This window comes from Pecten maximus, chromosome 2 (genome assembly GCF_902652985.1).
Source record: "Pecten maximus chromosome 2, xPecMax1.1, whole genome shotgun sequence".
NCBI lineage: Eukaryota > Metazoa > Mollusca > Bivalvia > Pectinida > Pectinidae > Pecten > Pecten maximus.
In genome coordinates, this window is record NC_047016.1 from 25374762 (window position 1) to 25401846 (window position 27085).

Genomic DNA, 27085 nt, shown 5'->3' on the forward strand with positions numbered 1-27085 from the left:
AAAAATAAATATATCATTTACAAGCAGAATAAAGAAAAAATCTACCACGTGGATTAAAAAGTAAATTTAAGGAAATCATAAATGGATGTTAAAATGAACTGTAGTGAAATAGGTTATCTAATATATAGGTAATGGAGTGTTTACATCTCTGGAATCGTATTTTAAAGTGACTAAATTCTTAAATATGTATATACCGTATTACTCTCAAACTAGAAGAATATTTTTGTGTGTATTTCTTGGTTATAATGTTTATTGTAATGCTAGTATAACTATTTACTATCCTTTTATAAATATTTAGGTATTTTTACAATTAGGTGTATGTCCTTACAGTTCTCTTTAATTGTATAGTTAGAGATTAGATGAGCTATTCGAGGCCATTTTGATTCTGGACGCTAGGAAAGGTAATCAGAATTACAGGAAGCGTTTGCAGTGATATGTCCGTGTAATTTCATGGTTGTACGTGCATTTCATTCACAAATTAATTGCGTGTAATTATTTTACGAAAACAATACCAATGCATGTTAAAAAATGTGAAAATAACATTACGTCACACTGACTGAACACGGTGTCAGTTGATCCGCTTGTTTTAGGAACATACTAGTGAGTCGATTTAATTAACTTCCTTGTTAAGGACGACACTGCTGAAGAGAGTGTAAACTAAAGCCATGTGCTGCATAGAGGAGTAACATGTATACATTAGTACAGAACAGGGAATACTAGGGGTTTACATTGGTCATTGTACACGCCCATATTTCCAACAGGTATAGTATATAGTCTACAGCATTACAGTACAGGTTTAATAGATAAATAAAAAAAAATCATAACTTTTATAGTTTTCATTCTTAATGTTTTTCCGGGCATGCAATGCTTATGTACATGTAGCATTGCGTTATATGTGAGAAAATGAAATTAGCATTTATCTCTGTAATGCGTACCTTACCGTTGGATTTTCATTCTTTTGAAGTTAAACATGTACATTGAAGGTGGTATTAGGCAAAGGATGTAAATAATATTCACACGGTTTCGTGCTGTATGGAATCAACTGTATCAGCTCCAACACAACCGAAAACCAACACGTAGGTCAAACTTCTGACATTAAGCCAACGTTGGTCCAATGTTAATTTCCCGATATATTGCCAACGTAGAACCAACTTAAATTGTTTATTCTGATGTTGGACCAACATGGATTGTTTTGTTTTGAAGTTTGACCAACGTATTAAAACAACCTATCAACGTTGGACCAATGTTGCGCCGATGAGCAACATTACGTTGGCCCAACCTGATTTACCAATGTTGGCCCAACGTGACTACTGTCATTGGCCCAACGTAAGCTTGCTGTCTGGGACCCCCCAATCAACAATACCGCGAAAACAACACGATATATTGTTAGCTTTTACCAACGCTATACAACAATGACGGAGACAAAATTGTATATTCCGATTAAGGGGCGACAACCTGTACTGAATAAAATTGTAAAATTAATATATGTGTTTACATAAAAATATATATATTATATATCAATATATATGTAACACCAGTAAAGATCAAAAACACAACATGGGGGAGTGAGGGGTCGAAACGACTAAGGGGCCGGAACGACTAAGAGGCTGGAACGACTACAGACTGACCGGTTAGGGGCCGGAACGACTAGGGGGCCGTACTGATAGAGGCCGGAATGACTTGTAGCGGGGAAAACCACCAACTAACGATAAATAACAAGTCCCCAATCAATGATACAGGACCTAGTATAGAAAACATAGATTGTGATTGAATTAAAGGTATTAAGGTCTTGACTGGTCTTGACTTACAAGTTACTATAACTTATATACAGTAGTCTACAGTAGGCCTGCGTGAAGAAGGTAATTTTGGAAAACCTGTCTGACAGGTCATGATCAGCATGGTGAATTGTAATTTTTCTTTTCAAAATATTTTATTGTCAACACAAGTATAATTACAAGGTATTTTTACATAGAATATCAACAAGATTTGGTGTTGGCAAAAGGGATTGGACAACAGGCTCGGCCTATATTAGTCCAAATGAATTGTAATTGTTGGTGGTGTGCAGATTAATCAATTTCATTGACAATTGATTTTTTTTAATCATTTGATTGATCATATGGATGTGATGGATTTTCAGGAGCAAAAATAGTAGATTTTTATGCTTTAAATGTAGGCTAAAACCCTCAAATAACAATGTTCTTACAGAAGATGCTGCTTATAATTATCCTCACATGTCAAAAACTTCACCTCGCTACTTATGCTACCATATTTTTCATTGAGATAATTTGCTTGACATAAACTTACTATGGTGGTAATGGTGAAGCATGACAAAAATGAAAATTACACTAATGCTAATTACATCAGAAACATTAAATCTATACATACAACCATGGTAGAGGAGTTGCCCAACACATATAAAACAAGACACTTATAGCTGAATACATGCAAGCATGGTTTACTACTGTTTTTCTTTCGTTTTTTGTTAACATTAGTGTAACAGAGCGCATGATATATTAAATTTAAATCACTGCCTCCGCCAGGGATTGAACCCGGGACCTCTGGCTTATTAGTTTTACGCTCAACCGATCGAGCTAAAGAGAAGATCTCTCTAGCCGAGCGGTATATTGCGGCTAGTATTTACCAGGGTTACATACTCCCCCCTCCAGGAAAGAACTCGTCCTCGAGTTTCCAGGGGTAACAGCGATGCTTGTGGGGCAAGGCTGAGTAACTTTCCCGGGTCCCTACATGGGCGCCAATGTAACAGAGCGCATGATATATTAAATTTAAATCACTGCCTCCGCCAGGGATCGAACCCAGGACCTCTGGCTTATTAGTTTCACGCTCAACCGATCGAGCTAAAGAGAAGATCTCTCTAGCCGAGCGGTATATTGCGGCTAGTATTTACCAGGGTTACATTAGTATTTCTAGTCTATGACAACTTGAGTTTGATATTCTATCAGAAAGAACATGTAATGCATTAGTTATAGTATACAGTATATAAATTATTTAATATACATTAGTTATTTAATATCTCTATTATGTATGACTGCATTGAATTAAGATGGTTAATTTCCAAACTCTAATTAGACATACACTCTTTAGCTAATTGACCCATGGGGCCCCCAGAATTGTTAACATCCTACATTTAAGTTATTTGCAATGCCGAAATTGAAATATCTTTGTTAATATTATACATTATATCACTTAGATATATACAAACTGACCCAAGAGTTATGAACAAATTTAAATTGCGTTCAGAAAATTTATTGTGGCAGAATAAGGAATCCACAATTGTATACATGTATTCCATTAATCAATCTGTCGGGCTAAAATTATTAATGTTATGAGTGGTATTTTTTGAAGACACATAATAAATCTTTGTGAGGGGGAAAAAAAGTAATTATTTGAATAAAAGAAAACTAGATTCTGTTATCCTATTATTAAATTAGTTGTGTATAATTAACTATGCTGTCATGTACACTGTAAGTGTTGATTTGTTACAAGCATTTCTAGGTTAGAGCACCTGTCTCATGTATAACACAGCTTATATTTATTAACATATATACGACATAGGCCAATGTATGCAGTATAAATTGTCCAGTACTGGAATTTCTCTGTTTTACTGAGTCGACTGTACATGTACAGCTGTATAACATCACCAATAGAGACCAAGGATATGCTTCTATATTCAAGGAAATTACTTTTGAACATATGATTTATAAAGTGGAAAATATTTGACTATTTTGGTGATTCATTTTGAGAAAAAAAAATGCATCCAATAAATGTTCCTATTGCGTTACCTGCAATGCGATTTGGATTATGTATACCAACCCAAATATTTATTCCACCAGGATATGCTATTGGGACTAACAAAATTGTGGTACACATGCATCTTTGCATTTTTTAGAATCGTAATAAAATGCACAGATTTTGGTTTCAAATCAGTTCCTATGTAAATGTTGATAATTTAATTCAATTTTTTATTATAAATGATTTGTTACTACAGTTGTTGATTATGGAGGAAAAAAAAGATTTGTTTCATGACTATTCTTGATTATCTTTCAGACATTCAACGTGCAGATGAATCGTGGTCAAAGAAATCAGCATTCAAACTTCAACCATCGTGGGAGTCGTGGAGGCGACAGGGATGGAGGAATTGATTTCAATAGACAAGGGCTCCTGGGAGAACCACCAGGGATAGGTGGAATGAACAGTCCCCAGATGGCAGGAGGACTTGGACTCTTGGGGAGTGCTCCAGGGCAGGGAATGCCAAGTGGGAATATCTCTGGACCATTAGCAGGAATGAACCAGAATATGTTTGGTGGAATGGGAGGAGGGATGGGACCACAATTGGGGATGGGCCAAGGAGGGAATTGGGCAACAACACCAAGGAAGAGGAAGCATGGATCAATCTCACAACCAAAGTGACATGAACAGAGCTGGTCAAGGCGGTATGAATCATGGTGGATCAAACCAGGGTATGATGGGTATGCAGCAACAAATGGCAGCTGCAGCAATGAGGGACTCACAGCTCCAGTTGGTCAGTAACCTCATACAGCAGCAAGGAGGCATGTCTTCATCATTGATGGGTGGGCCTAACCAGGGTGGAATGATGTCTGGGGGCAATGGCATGGGAGGTGGAGCTGGCCTGCTAGGCATGGGTGGTATGGGCATGAACGAGATGGGTCGGAACTCTGAACGACGAAACAGTGGTGGAAACAGCATCCCATCACTGTTTGACATCAACACTAAAAAGACTGGACTCCTTGGAAAAAGAGGAAACAATAACAACAGAGAACGTGAGAGTCGCTTTTCGAACAACCAGAACAACAACAAACGAATGAGACAGAATAGTCAGGGGGTAAGTTATATTCATACTAACTGCTTGCTTAAGTCATTTGCAAACAGCATAAGTTGAACTTGTAGAGACAGTTTGCATGACAACTATCAAGGCAGTTACATTGATTGTCCTCATACCAACTACTCTCATAACAGCAAATCCTTAGAGGGTTACATATTCTATAATACATGTACATTGAATTATAATCAACCACACTTCTGTTCTCGTATTACAGAAGGCAAAGGGAGTATATTCCTAATCAAATACACAGTTAAATGAAGCTAATATTCAGAGGAAGAACACTAAAAAGTGAAAATAGGATTCTTGGCATATGCACATGCAATTAATTTAGAAATGTAAAGTCTGGATAAAGAACCTTTAATAACTGGGCTGTCTTCATACAGGCTCTTGTTTAGAAAATAGATGCTACATTTATAGGATATTACCCTTGACAAATAGATCTATATTGAAAAATTGTTTTTGAGTTTAAAAGGCTTCAGTTAATTGGATTTTTTTTCTTTTTGGTTTTGAAGTTGTGTGCTGAATTTGTCAAAATTGTTGCAAGGTGCTGTCTATCCAACTTGAGGCACTTTAATATATAACAAATGTATGTCTTGTCACAAGAAATTTAGCCAGGATTTAAGAGTGACATGCATATGCTAATGGGTGGGTTTATGATATATAAGTTTTCTTGATTCAACATATTCAACAAAAAACTTATGAGTTTTAAGACATTTTCCTATGCACATAAGAAATAAAACAAATTCTACATGATAACTCTAGTTATATTCCATCACATGAAAATAATTTAAAGTGAATGTATGTCATTCCAAAATCTTCGAAGATTTTTACATGAAAATAATTAAAGTGAAATTGCTTGCATTGTCTCACATTGAAAACAATAGCCTTAAAGAAAATTATGTTATGTAGCTGAAGATTATTTCAAATACTGACAATTCATAAATACTTATTTATTATATATAATTAGGGAACATTTCTCAAAGTGCTAGTGTGCTTTGATGGTTGGTCTGTATCTAACCTCTGAAACACATTTGGTTCTGAAGTAAGCATCTCTCCTGAAACATTTTGGTATGATCTACCTTCTTTGCTAAACTTGAAATGACCACACATTCTGGATCCAAATCCTTCAGTTCCCACTCACTCAGTTACATCAGTATGTGATACAAATATGATATATAAGAGTGCAATTTTTTTGTGAATTCTACTTTGTATGAGCTACAATGCAAGGACATGTGAAAGTCTGATACATCTTGGTCTGCAGAAACAACTTCAAAGAGAACGTCATGCTTCAAGTCCTGTTATGTATGTATTGTATCATACAAATCCACACTCTAATGCTATCCTAAGGAATCAAACTAATCAATAGTTCATGTAGCTTTGTGAACAGTATGCTGTGTTTATATAATTAGCCATTCTTTTGTCAGAAGATTCATCATTCAGACAAATGAAGAACAATTCTTGTCATATTCCATTCTATAACTTTCTGTTATTTCCTACAAAAGTTGAAGTCATTCATCTGAATTTTTACATTTATTTTGCCAATTCAAAGCAATATACACATAAGCTGGGGAAGTTTGATTTCCAGTTTACATTTCAATTTTATCATTAAAACCCATAGTTCTATTGTAGTTTGCATGAGAGAAAATATGTCTCTTGCATTGCTTGGCGCAAGCTGCTGTCTTTAATCTTTTCTGGGTTATTTTTTAATTTACAGAGAAAGATTTATGTTGGAGGAGAAACATGATTGATAATAATAACTGAGTTGTCTGCTACATTTGGACACATTTTACCTTTGATAGGCATTTTAATGCTCCTTGATGTATTAACATCAATGGTTGTTTTATATACTACAGTTTCTGACATTATCAGTTGAACTTATGTTATTATATAATAATCATAATTGAATCATATTCAATATGTGTGTATATTTTGTGTTTGTGATACATTCTAGTTACCACCTTTGATTACACAACCAAGTGCACACCTTCAGTCCCAGTATATGCTGCTGTCTAATGATCATGACTTACCTGTCTACAGGTTAACAACAACAATCTCCTGTGTCAAACTGTTTGACAACAGTTAAGTTTCAGTGACTAACAGATTGTCCCCCTTTGATCCTGGTCCCTCTTTCCCACCTCTGTGTATTGTTGTTCAGACCATTCACCCAAAGTAAACAGTATTATACAATGTCATTGAAAATCCCCGGTTTATTTCAGTGAATATTAGATTGACATTGTGTGTTTTCACATTTTTGTTAAACATTATGTATTCATTCATTCATTCATTCATTCATTCATTCATTCATTCATTCATTCATTCATTCATTCATTCATTCACTCACTCACTCACTCATCTGTTATTAATCCAATCACTCATTGTGTATTCAGCTACTTGTTCATGTCTGTGAAAGTTCAAATGATCGGATCCTAAACTTTGGGCCCCCTGTCTTGTCCCCCTTTCAGCAATCCCCTAGAGGCTTTCACCAAAACCGTCAAGGTCAGCAATATCGTCAGAGTCGCTGGAGCGATCGCAGCCCTACCCGAGCTGGCGGTGTCCGCCCCAGAGAGCGAGATTTCCGACGTCCATCAAGCAGGGACTCAAAATACTCTGACCGTTCCCCGAACTCCCGCACTTCGCGGGACAGGCGGGAATCAGGTACTGTAGCTCTGCTGCTTTTCTCATTTTGCAGTTGCCTCCCCTTTACTGCTTACACATCTTTGTACTTAAACATCTCCATACATTTGTTATTGCTTTGTCTTTGATTGTTTTTTATTCTTGATCAGATGACAGCTGTGTGTCAAATCCTTTGTCATCATTGATCAGTTATACATTGTACAAGTTTATTTCAGACATCCAATGATATGTGGAAAGCCTATTTCAGTGATCAATTGTCACCAAAATGGAAACATTTAACCGCTTCTTGTGAGATCTTAAATTTTCAAAGACGTTTTCTGCACTTACTTTGGTGCACTTGTCTATTCAGACAATGTGTTTGCTACTTCTCTGTTGTTTTCACAATTGAACTAAATCATATTTATGCGGGCTATGCCAGTCAAATAAACGGAATCCAAGCTCTTTTCACCATCTATCTCCATACTGGTGCCGGCTATATCCTGTATAATATATACATACACTAAAACAGCTGCTAATATTCCTTCTTTGTGCCACCTGATTATTGAATCTTTTATAACCTAGTGATGAACAGTCTTTCATTTTTAACAGGGTAAAAATTCCTATAGAACTAAGCTTGTTCTAGTCCTAAGACAACTAAATAACATGCATGGCTGTTTCTGAGGATATGGCAAGTGGCCGTTGTTGTAATGTCTCTATCTGATATTTTTAAAACAATTGGGAAATGAGCTGTGACAGATTCCCTCTCTGCATTGCTGTACTTTTTCAGAGTCTGTCTTATATTCTATAGCAAGCACTTGATTTCTTATGGAAAATATTTTCCAATACCTAACAAACTCGAAAAGGACATTTCATCCTCAATGTGTAATCAAATCAAATGATGCAACATGAATCATTAAAATTTCTTGATCCTTTCTATGTGAAAATTCCATAATTTGGTGGGTCTTTATTACATTACACTGCTTTAAAAGGTATGCAGGAGCTATGGTACTTCAGAGGGCTCGCAGCATTCATACTTACTCAGTCTATTTATTGTCCACTACTTCACCTATTCCGCCTTATTGGCAATTGTGTACTTTCATTGTTGTATCAGTTTATTTTGTGTGTATATACTTGTCAAGTATGTATTCAAGTAGACTGATACCACAAATTTTAATGGCCTATATATATATGTGTATATATTTCCGTGTCCTTTCAGCTGGAGTGTTTAAGCTACGTACCACTCATTCTGTTTGAAAGCTGAATTTATAAAGTAGTGCACTAAAAAAAACCACTATTGTTTCTGTTTCAAAAGGGATTATTGGATTTCCAACACTTTAGCTGAAACTGTATCTGTTTGTGGTGTAGATGTGTATGTCTCACTTGTCATTTCCCCTTTCTGTCTTCATTCAGCTCTTCTCTATTTAACTCTGCTCTGTGTAATCCTTTTTTTTTATTTCGAAAATTCATATGTATACACTGACTTTGGTGGTTGGTTACATCAAACTGATTATTGCCTTCTTCTGATGTTAAATTTTATGTACATTTGTTCAAAATTTCTTCCAGAGTTACATGCAATTAGGCTATAATTTTCAAATAGAGTTGTTGTATGTATACAGTTATTGTACCAACATCTGCAATACATGATCATTATTCTTCCTCTGATAAAGTACACATCAAGCATTTCATCACACCTGCTTTTTACTTTTTCCATAGTTTTTTTTTTAAATATGTCATTTCAATTCATATATTTGTGAATGTTTCTCTGAAATGAAAACATTTTCACAGTGTCCAGATATTAATGTTGAGAAATGTTTCATCTGCCATTAAAAGCATAATATATTTTACATAAAACATTGTTTCCTTGTAAAACGTCTTTTCATATATATATCTTTTAACACGGCCATACCTCTGTAGTGGAATCATTAAAAAGGAAAATAATATATATCCTAGCCTACAAAACAGGTATTCATTATTTCCTAGTCCTACATAACATGTCCCCAGTATTTCCTAGTCCTACGTAACATGTCCCAAGTATTTCCTTATCCTTAGTAACATGTCCCCAGTATTTCCTAGTCCTACGTAACATGTCCCTAGAATTTCCAAGTCCTACGTAACATGTCCCCAGTATTTCCTTGTCCTACGTAACGTGTCCCCAGTATTTCCTAGTCCTACGTGACATGTCCCCAGTATTTCCTAATCCTACATAACATATCCCTAGTATTTCCTAGTCCTATGTAACATGTCCCCAGTATTTCCTAATCCTAAGTAACATATCCCTAGTATTTCCTAGTCCTATGTAACATGTCCCCAGTATTTCCTAATCCTATGTAACATGTCCCAAGTATTTCCTAATCCTACGTAACATGTCCCTAGTATTTCCTAATCCTACGTAAGATGTCCCCAGTTTTTCCTAGTCCTATGTAACATGTCCCCAGTATTTCCTAGTCCTACGTGACATGTCCCCAGTATTTCCTAATCCTAAGTAACATGTCCCCAGTATTTCCTAGTCCTACGTAACATGTCCCTAGAATTTCCAAGTCCTACGTAACATGTCCCCAGTATTTTCTAGTCCTACGTGACATGTCCCCAGTATTTCCTAATCCTAAGTAACATGTCCCCAGTATTTCCTAGTCCTACGTAACATGTCCCCAGTATTTCCTAATCCTATATAAAATGTCCCTATTATTTCCTATTCCTACATAACATGTCCCTATAATTTTCTAATCCTAAGTAATATGTCCCCAGTATTTCCTAGTTCTAACAGGTCCAAAATATCTTCCTGTTCTATATAAATTAAAGTCATAAATATCAGGTCACTGCATCTTCTAGTCTTCAACACATTTCGCTGGTATCTCTTGTCTTACCTGCACGTCAGTTCTATTTGTTAATTCAAAATATCGGGTTCCAGAGTCCCCAGTCCTTGAACAACCCACCCACCAAACACCCCAGCACCTTCTTATATTACAAGACTGAATTTCCAATATATTCTTCTTAATAGACTCAAGCTCCTGTGACCTTTCTGCATGTACAGTACCTCTGAAATATATTTTGTTCCTGCATCTACCATTCTGGTGATCGATGGTCATCGTGCATCGAGGAGTAAGCCCTTGTGACAGAACCTAAATCATCTGGAATATATAAAGACCAGCCCTCTATCATAACTACAACGTAGGGTGAATGTCCAGAGGTATCATGAACTGAAACAGGAAATACAGATTTGCATTAGGGTTTAACAAATATTTCAACATGTTAGGTTGTAAGTTTCCTAGCAACTAGTCAGCAATCTCAGTCTGGTTAGTTATACTGTATACTATTATGGACAGTGGTAAACACATTGTTTAGGATGTGACTAGTCTGTCATGTTACTAAATGGAGGTGTGCTGTTTAGGATGTGACTAGTTTGTCATGTTACTAAATGGAGGTGTGCTGTTTAGGATGTGACTAGTCTGTCATGTTACTAAATGGATGTGTGCATGCTTTATTGTTATATCACTAGCCTGAAACCTGACTATTATAGGATCATCAAGGAAGGATGAGTCAGAGGAGTATGATCCAGCACAACCAACAGAAGAAGATGATGAGCTGGATGTTCCGGTATGTAATAATGCTTATTCACATTCGGAGGAAAACTTCTTTTGAATATACAAAATGTAATTAATTTTGAAACATTTTAGCCAAGTTTATATGTATAAAGTTAATAAATAGACTAATGGCTATTATTATACTAATATAAACTTCAGCTGTAAAATTACATGGTTCTGGGCTCTAATAAATGATAACATGTACTTATCTAATTATATATTATAAGAGATTTTTAATGTCGTGCGATTATTGTACCAAGCCAATTCCTTGTATACAGATTAGTACTATGATTTAGTGACATACTTATTGTGTTATATAGCCACTGGAGAGTGACCCAGAGGATGTCCTGATACCCGAGGTTACTGTTCAGTTGAATCATGACGACAAGCAGTCAAAGGATGAGGATGTGGATGAATCCATGGAGGAAGACAGCAAGTCTCCGGGCATGGCTGAGGGTGGGGACTCCAGCCTCACTATCACACTCAGCGGGTCTGGACGCTCTGTCAATGATGCTAATACTGAGGTAATAATTACAGAACACTACACAACACAAAACAATCTACCATATCATTTCAATTGAAAATTGATTTTCTTCTTTGCAAAATGAATTATTGATTAATTTGAGTGTGTACAAAGTAAGGACAGACTATATATAACAAGGAATCCTTTCATGTTACAGAAAACGGAAGATACTACCCCAACAAAAAAATCCAGTTACTACTGTCATGCCTGTGGAGTGGAATGTCGTACAGAGGAGGTGGGTAAAATATCCTCTATTTATGTAATAACCAACAGTGTCAGTTTGTTGCTACACTGAATCCAGAAATATTCCACTCATTATAGAATAGTAAAATCCAGAGACGTGATATTCTTGATGCCTAACTCTGCCCCTGCTGAGGATTAGACAGCCTAGAATCTCTCCAAGTGGGTTGACAGTTTCTCCTGTCACACACTCAAGATAGGGGATGATATTTTTCTTCCATCGTAATGTTTCATTTTTAAGCAGGGAAATTTATTCATTTATGACAGAGAAAGCTTGAACAGGTAAAACGGAACAAATCTGTAAATGATTGGAGAAGCTAGTAAATGTAGGGATACATACTGTATTGGTACTGATTCATATCATTAGTCCCTACCTGTGAAACCAGGGGGAATCTATAGGCTTCCTCCTTGTTCATCTCTCCGTCTTTCCACTCAGTTTTTCACTCTTTTCTCCACCATTCTTCAAGGAATTTTTGTTAAAGTTGGTTATGTAACTTCAGCATGAGTAGCTACAGATCAAGTTTCAGGGTTTTTGGGTCAAGGTTAAGGTTACTATTTTTAGCGGGGGCTGGTATGAGACAATACCCAGCATGCTTGTTCATCGTTGGTACCACCTTGTCAAGGCCATAACTTTGAACTATCACAAATGTCTTGATCAAACTTTGAAACATAAATGCATCTGTGTATGACATGGTTGATTCTCTGTGTATTACAGGGTTTCGCCAAGCACATGAATGGAAAGAAGCACAAGGTTAGGATGGAGAGTCTGCTCACTCTGCATCAGGAGAAATCAAAGCAGTTTGAGGCAAGGATCAAAGCAGAGGAGCATCTGAGAAAGATTGAAGGGAAGCCAAGGTGGGACTTGTCTTATAAACATTACATGTTTATAACAATATGTTTGATACAGCGAACATTATTCTTGTTGGGAACATAAAGATGAAATTTAATTCAAAATCAATATGGCATATATATCAAATGAGGACTACTGTTTTTTAATCAATATTGCATTTGTAATCAAACATTAGGCTATAGGGTAGCAGAATCTGTTGGACTAACGACTAAACTATGACATTTTTGTGATATTATTACTTTTGCATATTTACTTTGTAGATAAGTGTTGTGACATTGCTAAATTGAAGCATTTGATGATAACTTATACAACATTCCAATACCTGTATGTACCTTGTGTTGTTATAGACATGAGAGGCGCAGCAGTGGAGGAGAAGGTGGCCGGTATCATAATTTACCTGGGCGGTACTCCAGAGATGTGAGTATTGTTGTTTTAGTAAAAGTGTGTAGCTATAGGCAGTATTCAATGTAAATAAATGCTAAAGTTAGTTGAGATTTTGGCATTATGAAAAAATTCTAAAGATTTGTCTTGTATAAAAGTCTTTTTGTAACATTTCCCTTTCTTATACTTGTGTTCTTTGCAAAGAGATCTTTCTGTATTGCTGCAGCTAATCCTTGACTTCAAAGATTTTCTCCTTAGTTCATTGCTAATCTGTAGTCATGTTAAGAACTTGAAATAAAAACAAAAAAATTGACAGAAATAGATAATACATATATAATATATATGTGGAATCTTGTTGCAGTAGTATATGTTTTCTGGATTACTCAAACTGGATATTTTTATGTCGTGGTTCATCAAAATTAGAAATTAGTGATCGTTATATCATCAACCAGTACCTATATAAACTATCCAATATTGTTCTGGAGTTTATTCTCAGTTGTAATGAAGAACTAGTATTGTATCTTAGTCTTTACTTTAAGTAGTGCTACATGTAGTGTATAGAAAGCTCCAAAGCAAGTAGGATTATATATTGACAGAACAGGTACAAAAGTGAAGAAAGAGAAGTAATATTTCATGTGTAGCAATTGATGGTATGTAATTTCATACACAGAAATATACTCAAGTGTCATCACTTGATTTCATGTAACCTGACACTCATTCTATACAACTTTATTTATGCTTTTGTCTTTACTTGTTTTCTTATGCTTTTATAGTATTGTAAGTTTGTAACTGTTTTCTTCTCGTTCATATATTTCATCTCCAAAATGCTATAATTCTGAATTTTCATTTTACTTAATATACTGTACTCCGTATGTAATCATATGATTATGATCATAACTGTTCTCTACTCTCATATACATGCATTTTAAAATCAAATCTTTTTCTTCTAACTTCTTACATCCATTAACTAAAGTATACCTGGTATATCTGTGCATGCAGTTATTTTCTACTTCAACTTTTCTCTCTGTCTCTAAAGAACTTTGGTAATACTCCACCTTCTGGTCGCTTCCGACAACCAGGACCCACCCATATGACCCCTTCAGGTCAACGCCGTGGCAACCAAGGAAGCTCGGGTGGGGCTTGGTTAAGAAAGGTACCTGCCAAAGATGGCTTACAATTTCATTTACATGCTGCTTTTGGTTATCTGCTTAGTGTTGCTGCAGTTAGATTTGCTTTATTTCTGTTTTGTGTTATAACATTGCAGCTTTCACCTCCAGCTTGATTAGTTCTCACTTCTAGCTGAAGCCCAGTTGTTTGTTTTCTGTCATTCTTCTTTTTTGCTTTATTGTAGTTTACATTTAACCTTTGAGTAATATTTTGTTTTAGTTGTTTAAGTGCCAAAAGTAACAAGGCTCAGCATTTGAATCCTTGTTTGGCCTGTTACATTTCCCGATTATGTTACGAATCGACAAACTATAAACTTTTTCATTCAGAAATGTGAACATTGAGGTTGTTAAATGTATAAAGTTGTTTTAATTACCATTGTCTGTAATTTGTACAAAGTTGGTTTACTAAACATTGTTTCATTTCTCACTCATCGTATTTGTTTGTTTCACATGATGTTGGTGTTGAACCAGTACTTTATATCAGAATGAGTTAATTAATACTTACTAATCCATCTGGATTTAGCAGTTCATACAGAAAAATAGATCTATTGAATTTCATCACTATCTTTTCATTGTAAATACAATGATAAAATTATATTTATTAACATGTAAAATGCAAGTACAGATGATTTGATTGAACTTGTACATGTAGTCTACATACATTTATGTACCTTAACCTGGATATTTTTAATATGATTGTATAGCCCTGTATTAAATAATATTAAAACAGTCCAGAATCAAAAGAAAGATACATTTTGAAGAATTTGTTGAAAGGAGATATAGAAAAGTACTTTTTCTGAAGCTTGACAATTCAAACATTCTCCTCCCCCTTGGGAATTCCAATTCATTTTCAAATATGCCAATAGAGTGATTGCACACAGCAGTATAAATATATACATAGTGAAAAAATAGGGTGAATGTGAAGTGCTATAACTTCTTTATTTGAAAACATATATTTGTTTTTATGAAACATCATTGAGAAAAGGAGAAATCAAGCTTTCCTGAAGTATAATTTGTTTTTATTTAAAAAAAAAAAATTAATTTGCAGCGATGTCAGGACAATGTTTATGGTACATGTATAAATATATAGAGCTAGAGTGTAAAACCTCCACATAGGTTATTTTTGTCTTAATCAAGACCACGTGACATCAGATGAAATGGGTCTATACAGTATAATGCTGTCCTGACAAGTGTGTAACTGATGATAATGATGTAAATCTTTATCCATGTACAATGATCACAATGTACGGAACAAGTCTGCTTTTAAACTTCTAAATGGCTGCTTTTAGGTAATTTACAGAGCTTAATTATTTTTACATACAGGTATCTTCACTTATAAGTTACATTGACATTTCTGTTTGTATAGAGTTACAATGTCTCTGTTTCTATAAAGGTATAATGTTTCGATTAGTCTTACTTATCACTTGACTAGTCGATTCTTGTGTTTTGACAGACCTCACGATATGACTTATGGCCCAGATGTAATGTTTGTAGCCAAATGTTCAAGTCCCCTGAGAAATTTATCAGGCATCTCAAAACACCACATCACCTGGAGGTGCGTTAGATTTTCTGTGGCAGTATAATTGATTTAATTAGGTAGCATAAATAGATTAGCAGGTGATTCCATTATCATGGATATAATTTTGAAAGTACAAAGTAACTTTATCAAATGTTCAAGGCTGTCCTCTCCTTTATCAAAACAAATCTTGTAGGTACCATTCTGTATCTTGTATGGAAAAAACGATGGTTTATCCCTACCTAAGTTGATCCCCCTAAAAGTACTATGAACTGAAATAAAACCTCAGCTGTTATATGGACAAGATACTGATGAATCATGTACTCTCAAAATAGCCCTACAAATAGATACTGACAAGTAATTCATAATTTCAACATCGTACTTAAAAATCATATTTGTGTGTCCTATGATCATGAATTATGACAATTGATAGCATTACTTATTTATTACCGGTAGTAACGTCATGAAACATGTATTTATATATGTTAGTTTATGACATACTAGAGTATTGCATCCATAAACAAATATGACAGAAAGCCGATAACAATATGGGAGTTTACATAGATGTATTTTGTTTATATCACAGTCTTATATGGGAGTATACATAATAGATGTATTTTGTATATCATAGTCTTATATGGGAGTATACATAATAGATGTATTTTGTATATCACAGTCTTTTATGGGAGTATACATAATAGATGTATTTTGTATATCACAGTCTTTTATGGGAGTATACATAATAGATGTATTTTGTATATCACAGTTTTATATGGGAGTATACATAATAGATGTATTTTGTATATCACAGTCTTATATGGGAGTATACATAATAGATGTATTTTGTATATCACAGTCTTATATGGGAGTATACATAATAGATGTATTTTGTATATCACAGACTTATATGGGAGTATACATAATAGATGTATTTTGTATATCACAGTTTTATATGGGAGTATACATAATAGATGTATTTTGTATATCACAGTCTTATATGGGAGTATACATAATAGATGTATTTTGTATATCACAGTCTTTTATGGGAGTATACATAATAGATGTATTTTGTATATCACAGTCTTATATATGGGAGTATACATAATAGATGTATTTTGAATATCACAGTCTTTTATGGGAGTATACATAATAGATGTATTTTGTATATCACAGTCTTATATATGGGAGTATACATAATAGATGTATTTTGAATATCACAGTCTTATATATGGGAGTATACATAATAGATGTATTTTGTATATCACAGACTTATATGGGAGTATACGTAATAGATGTATTTTGTATATCACAGTCTTTTATGGGAGTATACATAATAGATGTATTTTGTATATCACAGTCTTTTATGGGAGTATACATAATAGATGTATTTTGTATATCACAGTCTTTATCTTTCGTATTGTTAGAATCTCCGAGATCGTGCTAGGAAGTCCAGCAGAGAAGAGGAGGAGGATAATGGTTTTCCAGATTTTGGTGACATGGTCACTGTCGATACCATTGGATTTGAAGATGATTATCTATCTCAGGTACTGGAGTAGTAGTTTACATATCTAGCATGCATGTACATGTACTAATTTTTACCTCATTTTCTATAATATCACTAAAATTACTGCTGTGTATTACAATATAGTAGGGTGCCATAGGATAAAGGTAGTGTTAAGTATATAATTTATGAATGACCAGATAATTGTGTTCAATGGAGAGAAAATAGTAAATACTTCGATAAAATGAGTTAATTGAAACTAGGCTAAGTTATAATGTTCATTATTTATCAATTTATGAACCATAAACCACTGCAATTGTATAAATCTAAAACCCTACATAAATCAGATTACAGTGTAATGATATATACTAAACTGATCTGATCTGAACTTAAAAATCATTTGTGAAAAAATATTGGCCTTGACTTGTATATACAGTGTACGGTCAAATCAGTTTACTCTCTTGATCTGACATGGGCAAGTCAGTATGTGGTATGAGGAGTATACATGTCATGCTGTTATGTCTTTACAGGATAAGTCTGATGAAGAACAGGAGGGGCTAGACCGAGATCAGACTGAGTACCCCGAAAAAGCTGACAAAATTGACATTGATCACAGTAAACAAGTGTATGACCCAGACGTTGCTGTTGGTAGGTTCAAACAGTGATTTCTTCTTCCTTTCTTCAAACATGTCAATAATTGGGACATTTTTCAGCAATGGAAATTATGTAGTGTCGGTTAGAAAATTCATAACATCAGGGAAGAAATACAAGAAAACAGCTACTTGTGCTATGGTAAAAATTCAGAATTTTATTTGTTATATTTAAAAAAAATTAAATGGTAATGGGAATTCAGTTGTTAACAATGAAGAATATAATTATCTTCTCATTTAAAAATAAATTGTTTAAGAATTGTGTTGCTGTAATATTTGTATCAAGAACTCATAATATGATATAATGATAAAATGCTGAACTATTTACAGGTCAGAAGTTTATAGTACCAGTTTCTGGATTCTTCTGTAAACTATGTCATCGCTTCTACAACAGTGAATCAGCTGCCAGAGTCAGCCATTGCCAGTCGGAGTCACACTTTAAAAATTTCCAGGTAATTATTGTCTGTCCTGATTCCAGGCATATCAAGTAAGGCAAACAGAACTAAACTTTTGTCAATTAAACTAGGATAAAACAGAACAGTGGTGCTATCATACAAAAAGCTAAACTAAACTATTTCATTACATTATAAGGATCACATTGATTCTCCATGTTCTCTATCTTTGCAGAAAGCTATGTTAACCAAAGCACTCAATAAAAAGAATAAGAAAGCTAATACAACAGACCCAGCAAAGCAAAAACCAAATGAATCGGTAGAAAATCTGGAGAAGTCTGATAACCAAGAAAACCAATCAAAAAGTGGACAGGAAGTGATGGACATACCTGATTGTCCTAAAGGGCAAATAGAGAAATCAAAGATTACGCAAAGCAATGGTGATATCAGTTCTGTTAGCCAGTCAGATGATTCTGTAATGAAACCAAAGGCAGAAATCGATAATGTAGCAGAAATTGACCCAGATACAGAGGTAAAATTATTGGAGCGTACAAGCGAGGCAGGGAGCCCTGATGTTCCAGATGAGGATAGCTTACTAGAAGAGGAGGAGGAAATGGAAGAGGCTATGGAGGCAGAGTCAGAGGAGCCTAAATCAGAACCTGTGAATACTAAGCCCAGTCAGAGAGGAAGGGGTGGCACTAGGGGCCGAACAAGGCGGGGCAGACGAGGAAAAAATTGATGGTTGGGCCTGCTTGGAATTTCGGCATGTAATTGATATCACATTGGCGACAAATTGAGGTTTCTGATTGTCAGACATTCAGTTACCATATATATATATATTTAAAAAGGAATAACTTGACTTCGGAAAATGGTCAGTCAAAAGACCAAAAGAAGATTTTGTCATTGTCCGACTGAATTGCACTAGTAGAATGGAGGAATATAACATTGTGGATCTGTGATTGATAACAAACCCATTGATGAGGGACTATTCTGTTATATATTGTGACAGGGTGTTTTATATGGCAGCCATATCAATAATCTTGTGATGAGGTAAGACCTCAGTCATGTGGTATTATTAAGTAAGGATTCTTTTGAGTGATGAGCGTAATAATGTATTAATGTTGTACATAAACCTACATAATACTGTATTGTGCAGTACATCTTTTAAATTTCTTTTCTGGGATTAAATTCCTTCTGATCTGGAATTTCTTGATTGCTGTGTGAACTTATCAATGCATAGGAGTTGTTGATATAAGAAAATTATGATTTTCTCTGTGTGTGGTCAATGTTGAGCTGTATTCCTATATTTTGGGATCTGTTCTGTCTGTCGGATGCTAATCCTATTGTAACAGTTTACCATGTAAAAGATTAGTAAAAAATGGTAAATTTTGTATAATTACAAATTAGAAACTTTCACAGAATTATTAAAAGCTATTTTGCTGAAGTACAAATTTGTGATGTATGTTATATAAAGTATTGTTTGGTTGAAAAGTTAAATAATACTTCTAACATTTCAAAGATGAATATTAACTTTGATTATGATAAGAATGATTTTGTTTGTCTGAAATTTTCATGGAAGTTTTCATTGAGTGATGGATGGAACCGAAACTTATTCTGTCAGAACACAAAAGTGACATGAATATTGGACCAAAGGTGCCATAGATTGGAGAAACTTGATTTTGAATATACTGCCAATGATATACATATCCATAAATTTGCTATTGTTTGTTCTTGCCACTGAAAAAGTATTGCCGCCATTATACATGTTGTACAGTATTGATATCTCAACTATTAAGAAATGCCCTCTGTTTGTGTATATTCTTTTAAGTAGGATGTGTTTTACTTTATAAAGAGATAAAATTATGTTTTCCTAGCAAATTACAATGACCTTTTAGGTGTATGTCTTATTACAATTGTTTCATCTTTGCATCATTCAGGCCATATTTTTTTAATTATTATTTTTTGTTCAGAATCTTTAAATATTACTATTACCGGTGAAGAAAGAAAGAAAGAAAGTAATTCTCAAATTTGCTATAGTATTTCATGGAATGTGTTTGGTCGTGTTTTTGTTGCAAACTGTACCTTAAAGATATCACTACCTAAATGTGAAAATTATATGTCAATATTTGGCTGTTTAAAATGGTTTCAAAATACATTATATGCATCAACATAATTTCCCATGAACATTTTAAACAAGAAAAATACATTTAGATGATATATAGGCTATAGTTGTCATGTGACATTTCTTTGTTTTAAGCATGTTGTGATTATGATTTGATTTTGAATTATTTTAAGTATTAGTGAAATTCCTAGAGGCAGTGGAAATGTGACCATGTAGGGAGTATTTTCACTCTAAGCTTGTACAATGTAAATGTCTTTTAAGCTAGTGTATTACATTGTTGAATGTAGAATAGAAATTAGAAATTTTTATGTTTAAATGATGGTATTTATTTGGTGGTGTTTTTTATGTTGGATTAGAAGTTGTGATTGTAAGTATTATTTACTTGGAGAGTTATATAATAGCTAGAGAGTTACTAATTAGGTGTGTGTACATTTCTTCATGTAATTTGTGATAGCATTACCTAGTACTTGTGTACAGGACCTCAAATCAAACTTAACTTTCCTATTGTGCATTTATGTATGGAAACTAGTGCTTTTACATGTTTACATGTGTTTTATATGTTCAGAAATGTTATTGTCTTTGTTTTTTTCTTTTTCCTAGATTTAACGTTTAATGTTTATCTTTACACCTTACTTAGTATTCCCCATCACAAATGATGTCTGTATATATGTGAAGACAATTTTACCAGTGTGATGTATCCGTTATTTTCAGAAACAATGAAACTTGCCCAGTCAAGTAATTGAATTGCTGAATTAGCTTTCTTTGGCACATTGTTTGGTGGTTTCAAACAGACATTTGGACATTATTTTAGTTAATTTCTAAAGGTATATATGAAGAAACTTTGTCAATCAACTTGCCATGCTGGAATGAATATGTGTTTTAACACAAAAAAACTGATATTTGTTGCACAAGGTGAAACAGCAAACTTAGCAAACTTATTCCTTGTTTACAGATAAAATGATAGAAAGTTAATGCCAAGATTGTAATTTCTGGTATAAAAAATTCATTTTATTCTTCATTTGGAGGGTGCTGCTAGGTGACTAATCAATTGTCTGTTTCAGATTTGAATTATCCTCAAGTGGCATAGATTATCGAAAAATCATAACAAATTTACGTTTTCTTCTTGTGACAAGATATGTACTGATACATAACACTGGGTATATACATGTATAACATTTAGAAGTCGTGATCTAGTACATATTGCACATGGTTCTCTCCCTTGTGTCACATCATCTTCAATTTGACCTACTGTCGCACTGTATAAATCAAATGACACACCATTTCCTTGTTATTTTACACTTTTTATACACTCTTTAAACTGAAATAACATATTATTTGTAATACAAGTTGGTATTTTGTTTTGTGTTTTACAGAAGAGCAAATGACATGAATTAGGATTTAAAATAAAAGTCCTGTAGGTACACTGATACAGGTAGTGTGAGAAGTGAAGATCCTGCAATGTTAGTAAAAAAAGTCAGCCTGATGTCATCATGTCCTATAGATTAAGTACTGCTGGGGGGAAATCAGCTTGAAGTTGTAGAAGAAAAGGCTTATGTAATGTCAGGGAAATAAAGGCTCAGTATCCATTGTTAAACAAGGCCCACCTGAAGTCCTATACATGTTGGTAAAGGCTCACACACTTCTGTCTGTAAAAAAAAAGGCCTACCCTAAGTCCTATTATACATGTAGATGAAGGCTCAGTATTTTAAAATAAGGCCTACCCTAAGTCCTTTTATACATATACAAATGTACATGTAGATGAAGGCTCTGTATCGTAAAACAAGGCCTACCCTAAGTCCTATTATACATATAGATGAAGGCTCTGTATCGTAAAACAAGGCCTACCCTAAGTCCTATTATACATATAGATGAAGGCTCTGTATCGTAAAACAAGGCCTACCCAAAGTCCTATTATACATATAGATGAAGGCTCAGTATCCTAAAACAAGGCCTACCCAAATTCCTATACATGTAGGTGAAGATCCTATACTTACTTCGAATATTAAACGGAAAATAAGATTTTTGCATGTTTCAAATCAGAAGGAAAATAATGGTCAATGTCACTTTTAATTTCAATTATGAGACTGAAAACAAAACAGTGGGTTTTTTCTATTGCAATCGCCTTTTGTCCGGCGTCATGCGTCGTCCGTCGTGCGTCGTAAACAATTTACATTTTCAAATTCTTAAAAACTGCTGAACTAAATTCAGTGAAATTTTACAGGAAGCTTCCATGGCTGAGGGTGAACCAAAATTGTGAATTATATGGGGAGGGGGTAAACTTTACTATAGTTTATATAGGGAAATCACATTTTTGACTATTATTTGTTGGATATCTATTGGAATTCATTCTAACTTGGTTCAAATTATCAGCATGGGATGACAGTTTGATGGTATGTACATGTTGGCCCTGGTTGACCCCCAGGGGCTGGTGGGCGGGGCCAAAAAGGGTCAAATTGACTGAAATTTCAAAAATCTTCTTCTCTACTCTCAGATATATTAGAATCAAATACTCTTCATAGATGGAAGGCTCTTAAGGTGCTTTACCAAAATTGTGAATTTCATGACCCTGGGGTCTCACGTTTGCCCCTGGGTAGGGGGTAAACTTTACTATAGTTTATATAGGGAAATCACATTTTTGACTATTATTTGTTGGGTTTCTATTGGAATTTATTCTAACTTGGTTCAAATTATCAGCATAGGATGACAGTTTGATGGTATGTACATGTTGGCCCTGGTTGACCCCCAGGGGCTGGTGGGCGGGGCCAAAAAGGGTCAAATTGACTAAAATTTCAAAAATCTTCTCTACTCTCAGATATGTTAAAATCAAATACTCTTCATAGATGAAGGGGTCTTATGATGCTTTACTAAAATTGTGAATTTCATGACCCTGGGGTCTCACGTTTGCCCCTGGGTAGGGGGTAAACTTTACTATAGTTTATATAGGGAAATCACATTTTTGACTATTATTTGTTGGATTTTTATTGGAATTCATTCTAACTTCGTTAACGTTATCAGCTTGGGATGACAGTATGATGTACATGTTGGCCCTGACTGACCCCCAGGGGCTGATGGGCGGGGCCAAAAAGGGTCAAATTAACTGAAATTTCAAAAACCTTCTTCTTACAACCCAAATAAGGTAGAATTAAATACTCTTCACAGATCGAAGGGTCTTAAGGTGCTTTACCATAATTGTGAATTTCCTAGCCCTGGGGTCTCGCGTTTGCCCCATGGGAGGGGATAAACTTTACTATAGTCATAGGGAAATCACATTTTTGACTATCATTTGTTTTATTTGTTTTGAAATTCATTCTTTCATTCAAATTTACTGAAATATTTCAAAAATCAGGTGACCGTTAAGGCCCATGGGCCTCTTGTTATTCATTAAATGTAGTTGTTTCCTTGAAATTTTTCACATGAAGTATATATTTTTCACATGAATATTATAGACTTCAAAGCAGTAAAGTTAAAAAAGAAAAGTCTCACCAAAAAAATAATCTTCAAATGATAATAAAAGAAATCCAGAGTGATTGTAAAGTATGAACGTATACAGTTGTTTTTTAACACTCGAATCATTTTGTAAAACATGTTCATGACCAAGTGTCTGTTGTAGGCGATTCTGATGGAAATTGTTAATTGTGTATTCATGAGATACTTACCCTGGTATACACATATTTGAGTGTTTAATGAGGTGGGATGAATCAATCCTGGATTTTTTTCACTGAAATGGTATACGGATGTTGATATGAATTAACAATCTAGTGAAATAATTGTTTTAATATGGTGAAGCTGAAATAGGTTGTAGTACCATTATTGAATATATATTTTCTGTTTAAATTAACATGATCACAATATAAAGCTATGGTGTAATTGAGGGAAATGTTGAAATATTTCAGTTGTAATAGCATCGTCAAACATGATCAGGAGTATAATAAAACATACAGACAGCGAATGGTCCAAAAAACATATTTGGAAAATGAATATATTATTTTCAATAAAGATACAAATATTTCGTATTATTTATTGTTATCCTTTTAATTTGTACATTATCTGGATCAGTTGATAATTTATCCACTTTAAAACTGTAATTATAAGGAGACAAATGTTTGAACTTTAACTGTCACCAGAATGGCTGACTAATAACCTCACTCCTCCCCAATCCACCTGGATTTCCACTCTGCTCTAAACACTTGTTGTATGTCCCCACCAGAAGTAGGTGGGAGGGATAGGGGACTATAGTTTTGTGTTATGTCCTTATGTCTTTCCACACATCTTGCCAGGGCTCAATCTCCTACACTGCTTGACAGTGGCATACTTGTGGCATGGGTAAGGTCCACCTAGGTGAGGTGGTGTGTCTTGGGTCAAAAGAAAGTCACTAACATTCTCCAATCCCCTGTTCATCATACATTTTGACCTTTGACCTACATAAAGTCACTAGAACTTTATATTTGGGATCACTTAGGTTTAGTGGAGTGTCATATTTCAAAATTAGGTCATTCTGACCTACATTTTGACCTTAGACCTACATAAAAAAAAAATGCTTTCTCCTACACTACTTGACACTAGAACTTATACTCATGCATGGGTTCAACTTCACCTAGGTGAAGGCATGTGTCGTGTATCAAAATTAAGTTACTCTGACCTACATTTTGACCTTTCAACTACTGGCAAATCAAAGCAAAAATTTGGTCTAGTATATCTCCTGAACTACTTGACACTGGAATGTCATGCTTCAGGCTTGGGATTACCAAGGTGATGTGATGGGTCATGTGTTAAAACTAAGTCATTGACCTACATTTTGACCTGTGACCAACATCACAGAAAAAGTTTTTAGACTTTCTCATGGAACAAGCTTGTTGTGAATTTATTGGTGAGACAACATTCCTGAATGTTTTTGGTGAATTAATCTTTCTGGTGGACACTAGAGTGTGGATACTCTTGTAAACCGAGCCCAGGAAAGCATAGTAAAAATAACACACACAAAAATATGTCCCAAAGTATTTTATTACCAGTGACATAACGGTCATTACCAGCATGTTACTAATTGTCATATCTTAAATGCATATACATCTCGGTAAGATACCAAAATAAATGTGACATTATCATACAAAGGTGGCATTTCCTTGTTCATTCCACATTTCTTACAACATGTTTGTGACAGGTCATTAGTAATCTCCTGCAATTACTACAGAAAATTCAATTCCATAAAATACCAGGTAATGATTTATTACAACCATAGCAGTATGGCAGTTTATCGGGAACTCTGCTCATATATTTGAAAAAACAACAACATTGAACTATCTTTTATTTGTAAAGTACAATTGTACCATAATTTCCTGCATATAGCCGATAGGCCATACAAGTTTTTCTTACGTAACTGTGGAAAAATTGGTAATACCTTATTTGATTCTTAGTTTAAACATGAATGCTAAATACAAATAAAATAAAATTAGATACAATCTGTTGTAAGTTTTTGACATCTTTATTTATTCAGTCTATATCATTCGGATCGGGAGTGCACCATATGTACACATACTGGTATACATTTTACACAAGTTGCACAAGTTTTGTTTTACATGATTTTAAAAATGCATTTCCAAACTTAAAATCCTATGGGTAATACGCAGGAAATTACCGTATATACATTTTACCATGTATGTATTATGTATAGTACTGAACATCTATTGGTATTTTTTAATGTATATATAATTCAGAAGTGTAAATATTCAGATTTAGAAATACCACTTGTTCCACCTCAACCTGTATTAATTTTCAAACAAAATCGTACAAAATAAAATCTACTAGTTGAGATTTACGGACTATTAATATCTCACTTCATTTCTCCTCTTTCCTATATAATAGCAACTTTTCTACATGAGCGAAACTGTTTATTTTGATGAAGTCCAACTTAAAATTCATTATATTTTTTCAGTTGATCTTTGTAGTATAAATCTGTAGGAAAGTTAATTACAATATATATCTATATAAAATACTCTGTTGACTTACCGGTATACATAGATTTGAGATCAATAAAGCATTAATTATGTACAATTATTTAAAATATTGTATGAACATATTTACAAATTTCAGCTTATCACCTGATTTGTTAAAAAAAAAATTAAATGATTATAAAAGCTCAATAAATATATAAATGTACTTGATTATGTAAATTGTAAAATACATGTGTATTTAAAAATCCATGGCACAACCTTCATGTAATTTCAACATGAGGGCCCACTTGACCTGCATTGCTCACCAGGTATTTAAAGACAAACTTTTTCAGCCAACTTTCTAGACTAAATAGCATTTCTCTACAACTGAGGGATCCTTGCCCAAAGATTATCTTTTTATCCACAACAAAGTTTGAGGTAGGGACATGGTGTTCTGTTATTTTTTTATCGTCATTTAAGCTACTTTCATTTTTAGATAGATTCTGATCAAATTTCACAAAAAGCTAAACACTATCAACTTAAGTAGATATATTTATGCACACCTGGTTTGTCAATATTATGACCACACAATTCTGATGGTTAATCATAACTCACTTTTCAAGAGTGTTACTATCAAAGTTGACACCCGTGACATTGAAATTGACATTTCAAGTTCATTTCTTTTCACAAACTGTGTACAGTGTTTGGTTTGTTCTTGGGAAGGTTCAAACAAATTATAATTCCATGCCTTTCAGTTAATCA

At 34.2% G+C, this 27085-nt stretch overlaps 1 protein-coding gene across 5 annotated transcripts; it reads left to right on the forward strand.

The window, feature by feature from the left end:
• Positions 1–332: 332 nt before the first annotated feature.
• LOC117321616 (general transcriptional corepressor trfA-like) lies at positions 333–21742 on the forward strand. Of its 5 annotated transcripts, none has more exons than XM_033876100.1 (13): positions 333–401; positions 4066–4861; positions 7324–7516; positions 10992–11068; positions 11376–11579; positions 11736–11813; positions 12534–12673; positions 13016–13085; positions 14086–14202; positions 17156–17275; positions 17763–17880; positions 18213–18334; positions 18510–21742. In XM_033876100.1, exons 2-13 carry the CDS (start codon positions 4403–4405, stop codon positions 19011–19013), a joined length of 2202 nt encoding a protein of 733 aa, XP_033731991.1. In that variant the 5' UTR covers positions 333–401; positions 4066–4402; the 3' UTR covers positions 19014–21742. The 5 variants fall into 5 exon arrangements, with proteins under 5 accessions (XP_033731991.1, XP_033731994.1, XP_033731995.1 ...); XM_033876103.1 differs by lacking the exon at positions 14086–14202 and adding an exon at positions 15669–15770; XM_033876101.1 differs by having other exon boundaries at positions 373–456.
• The last annotated feature ends 5343 nt before the right edge of the window (positions 21743–27085 follow it).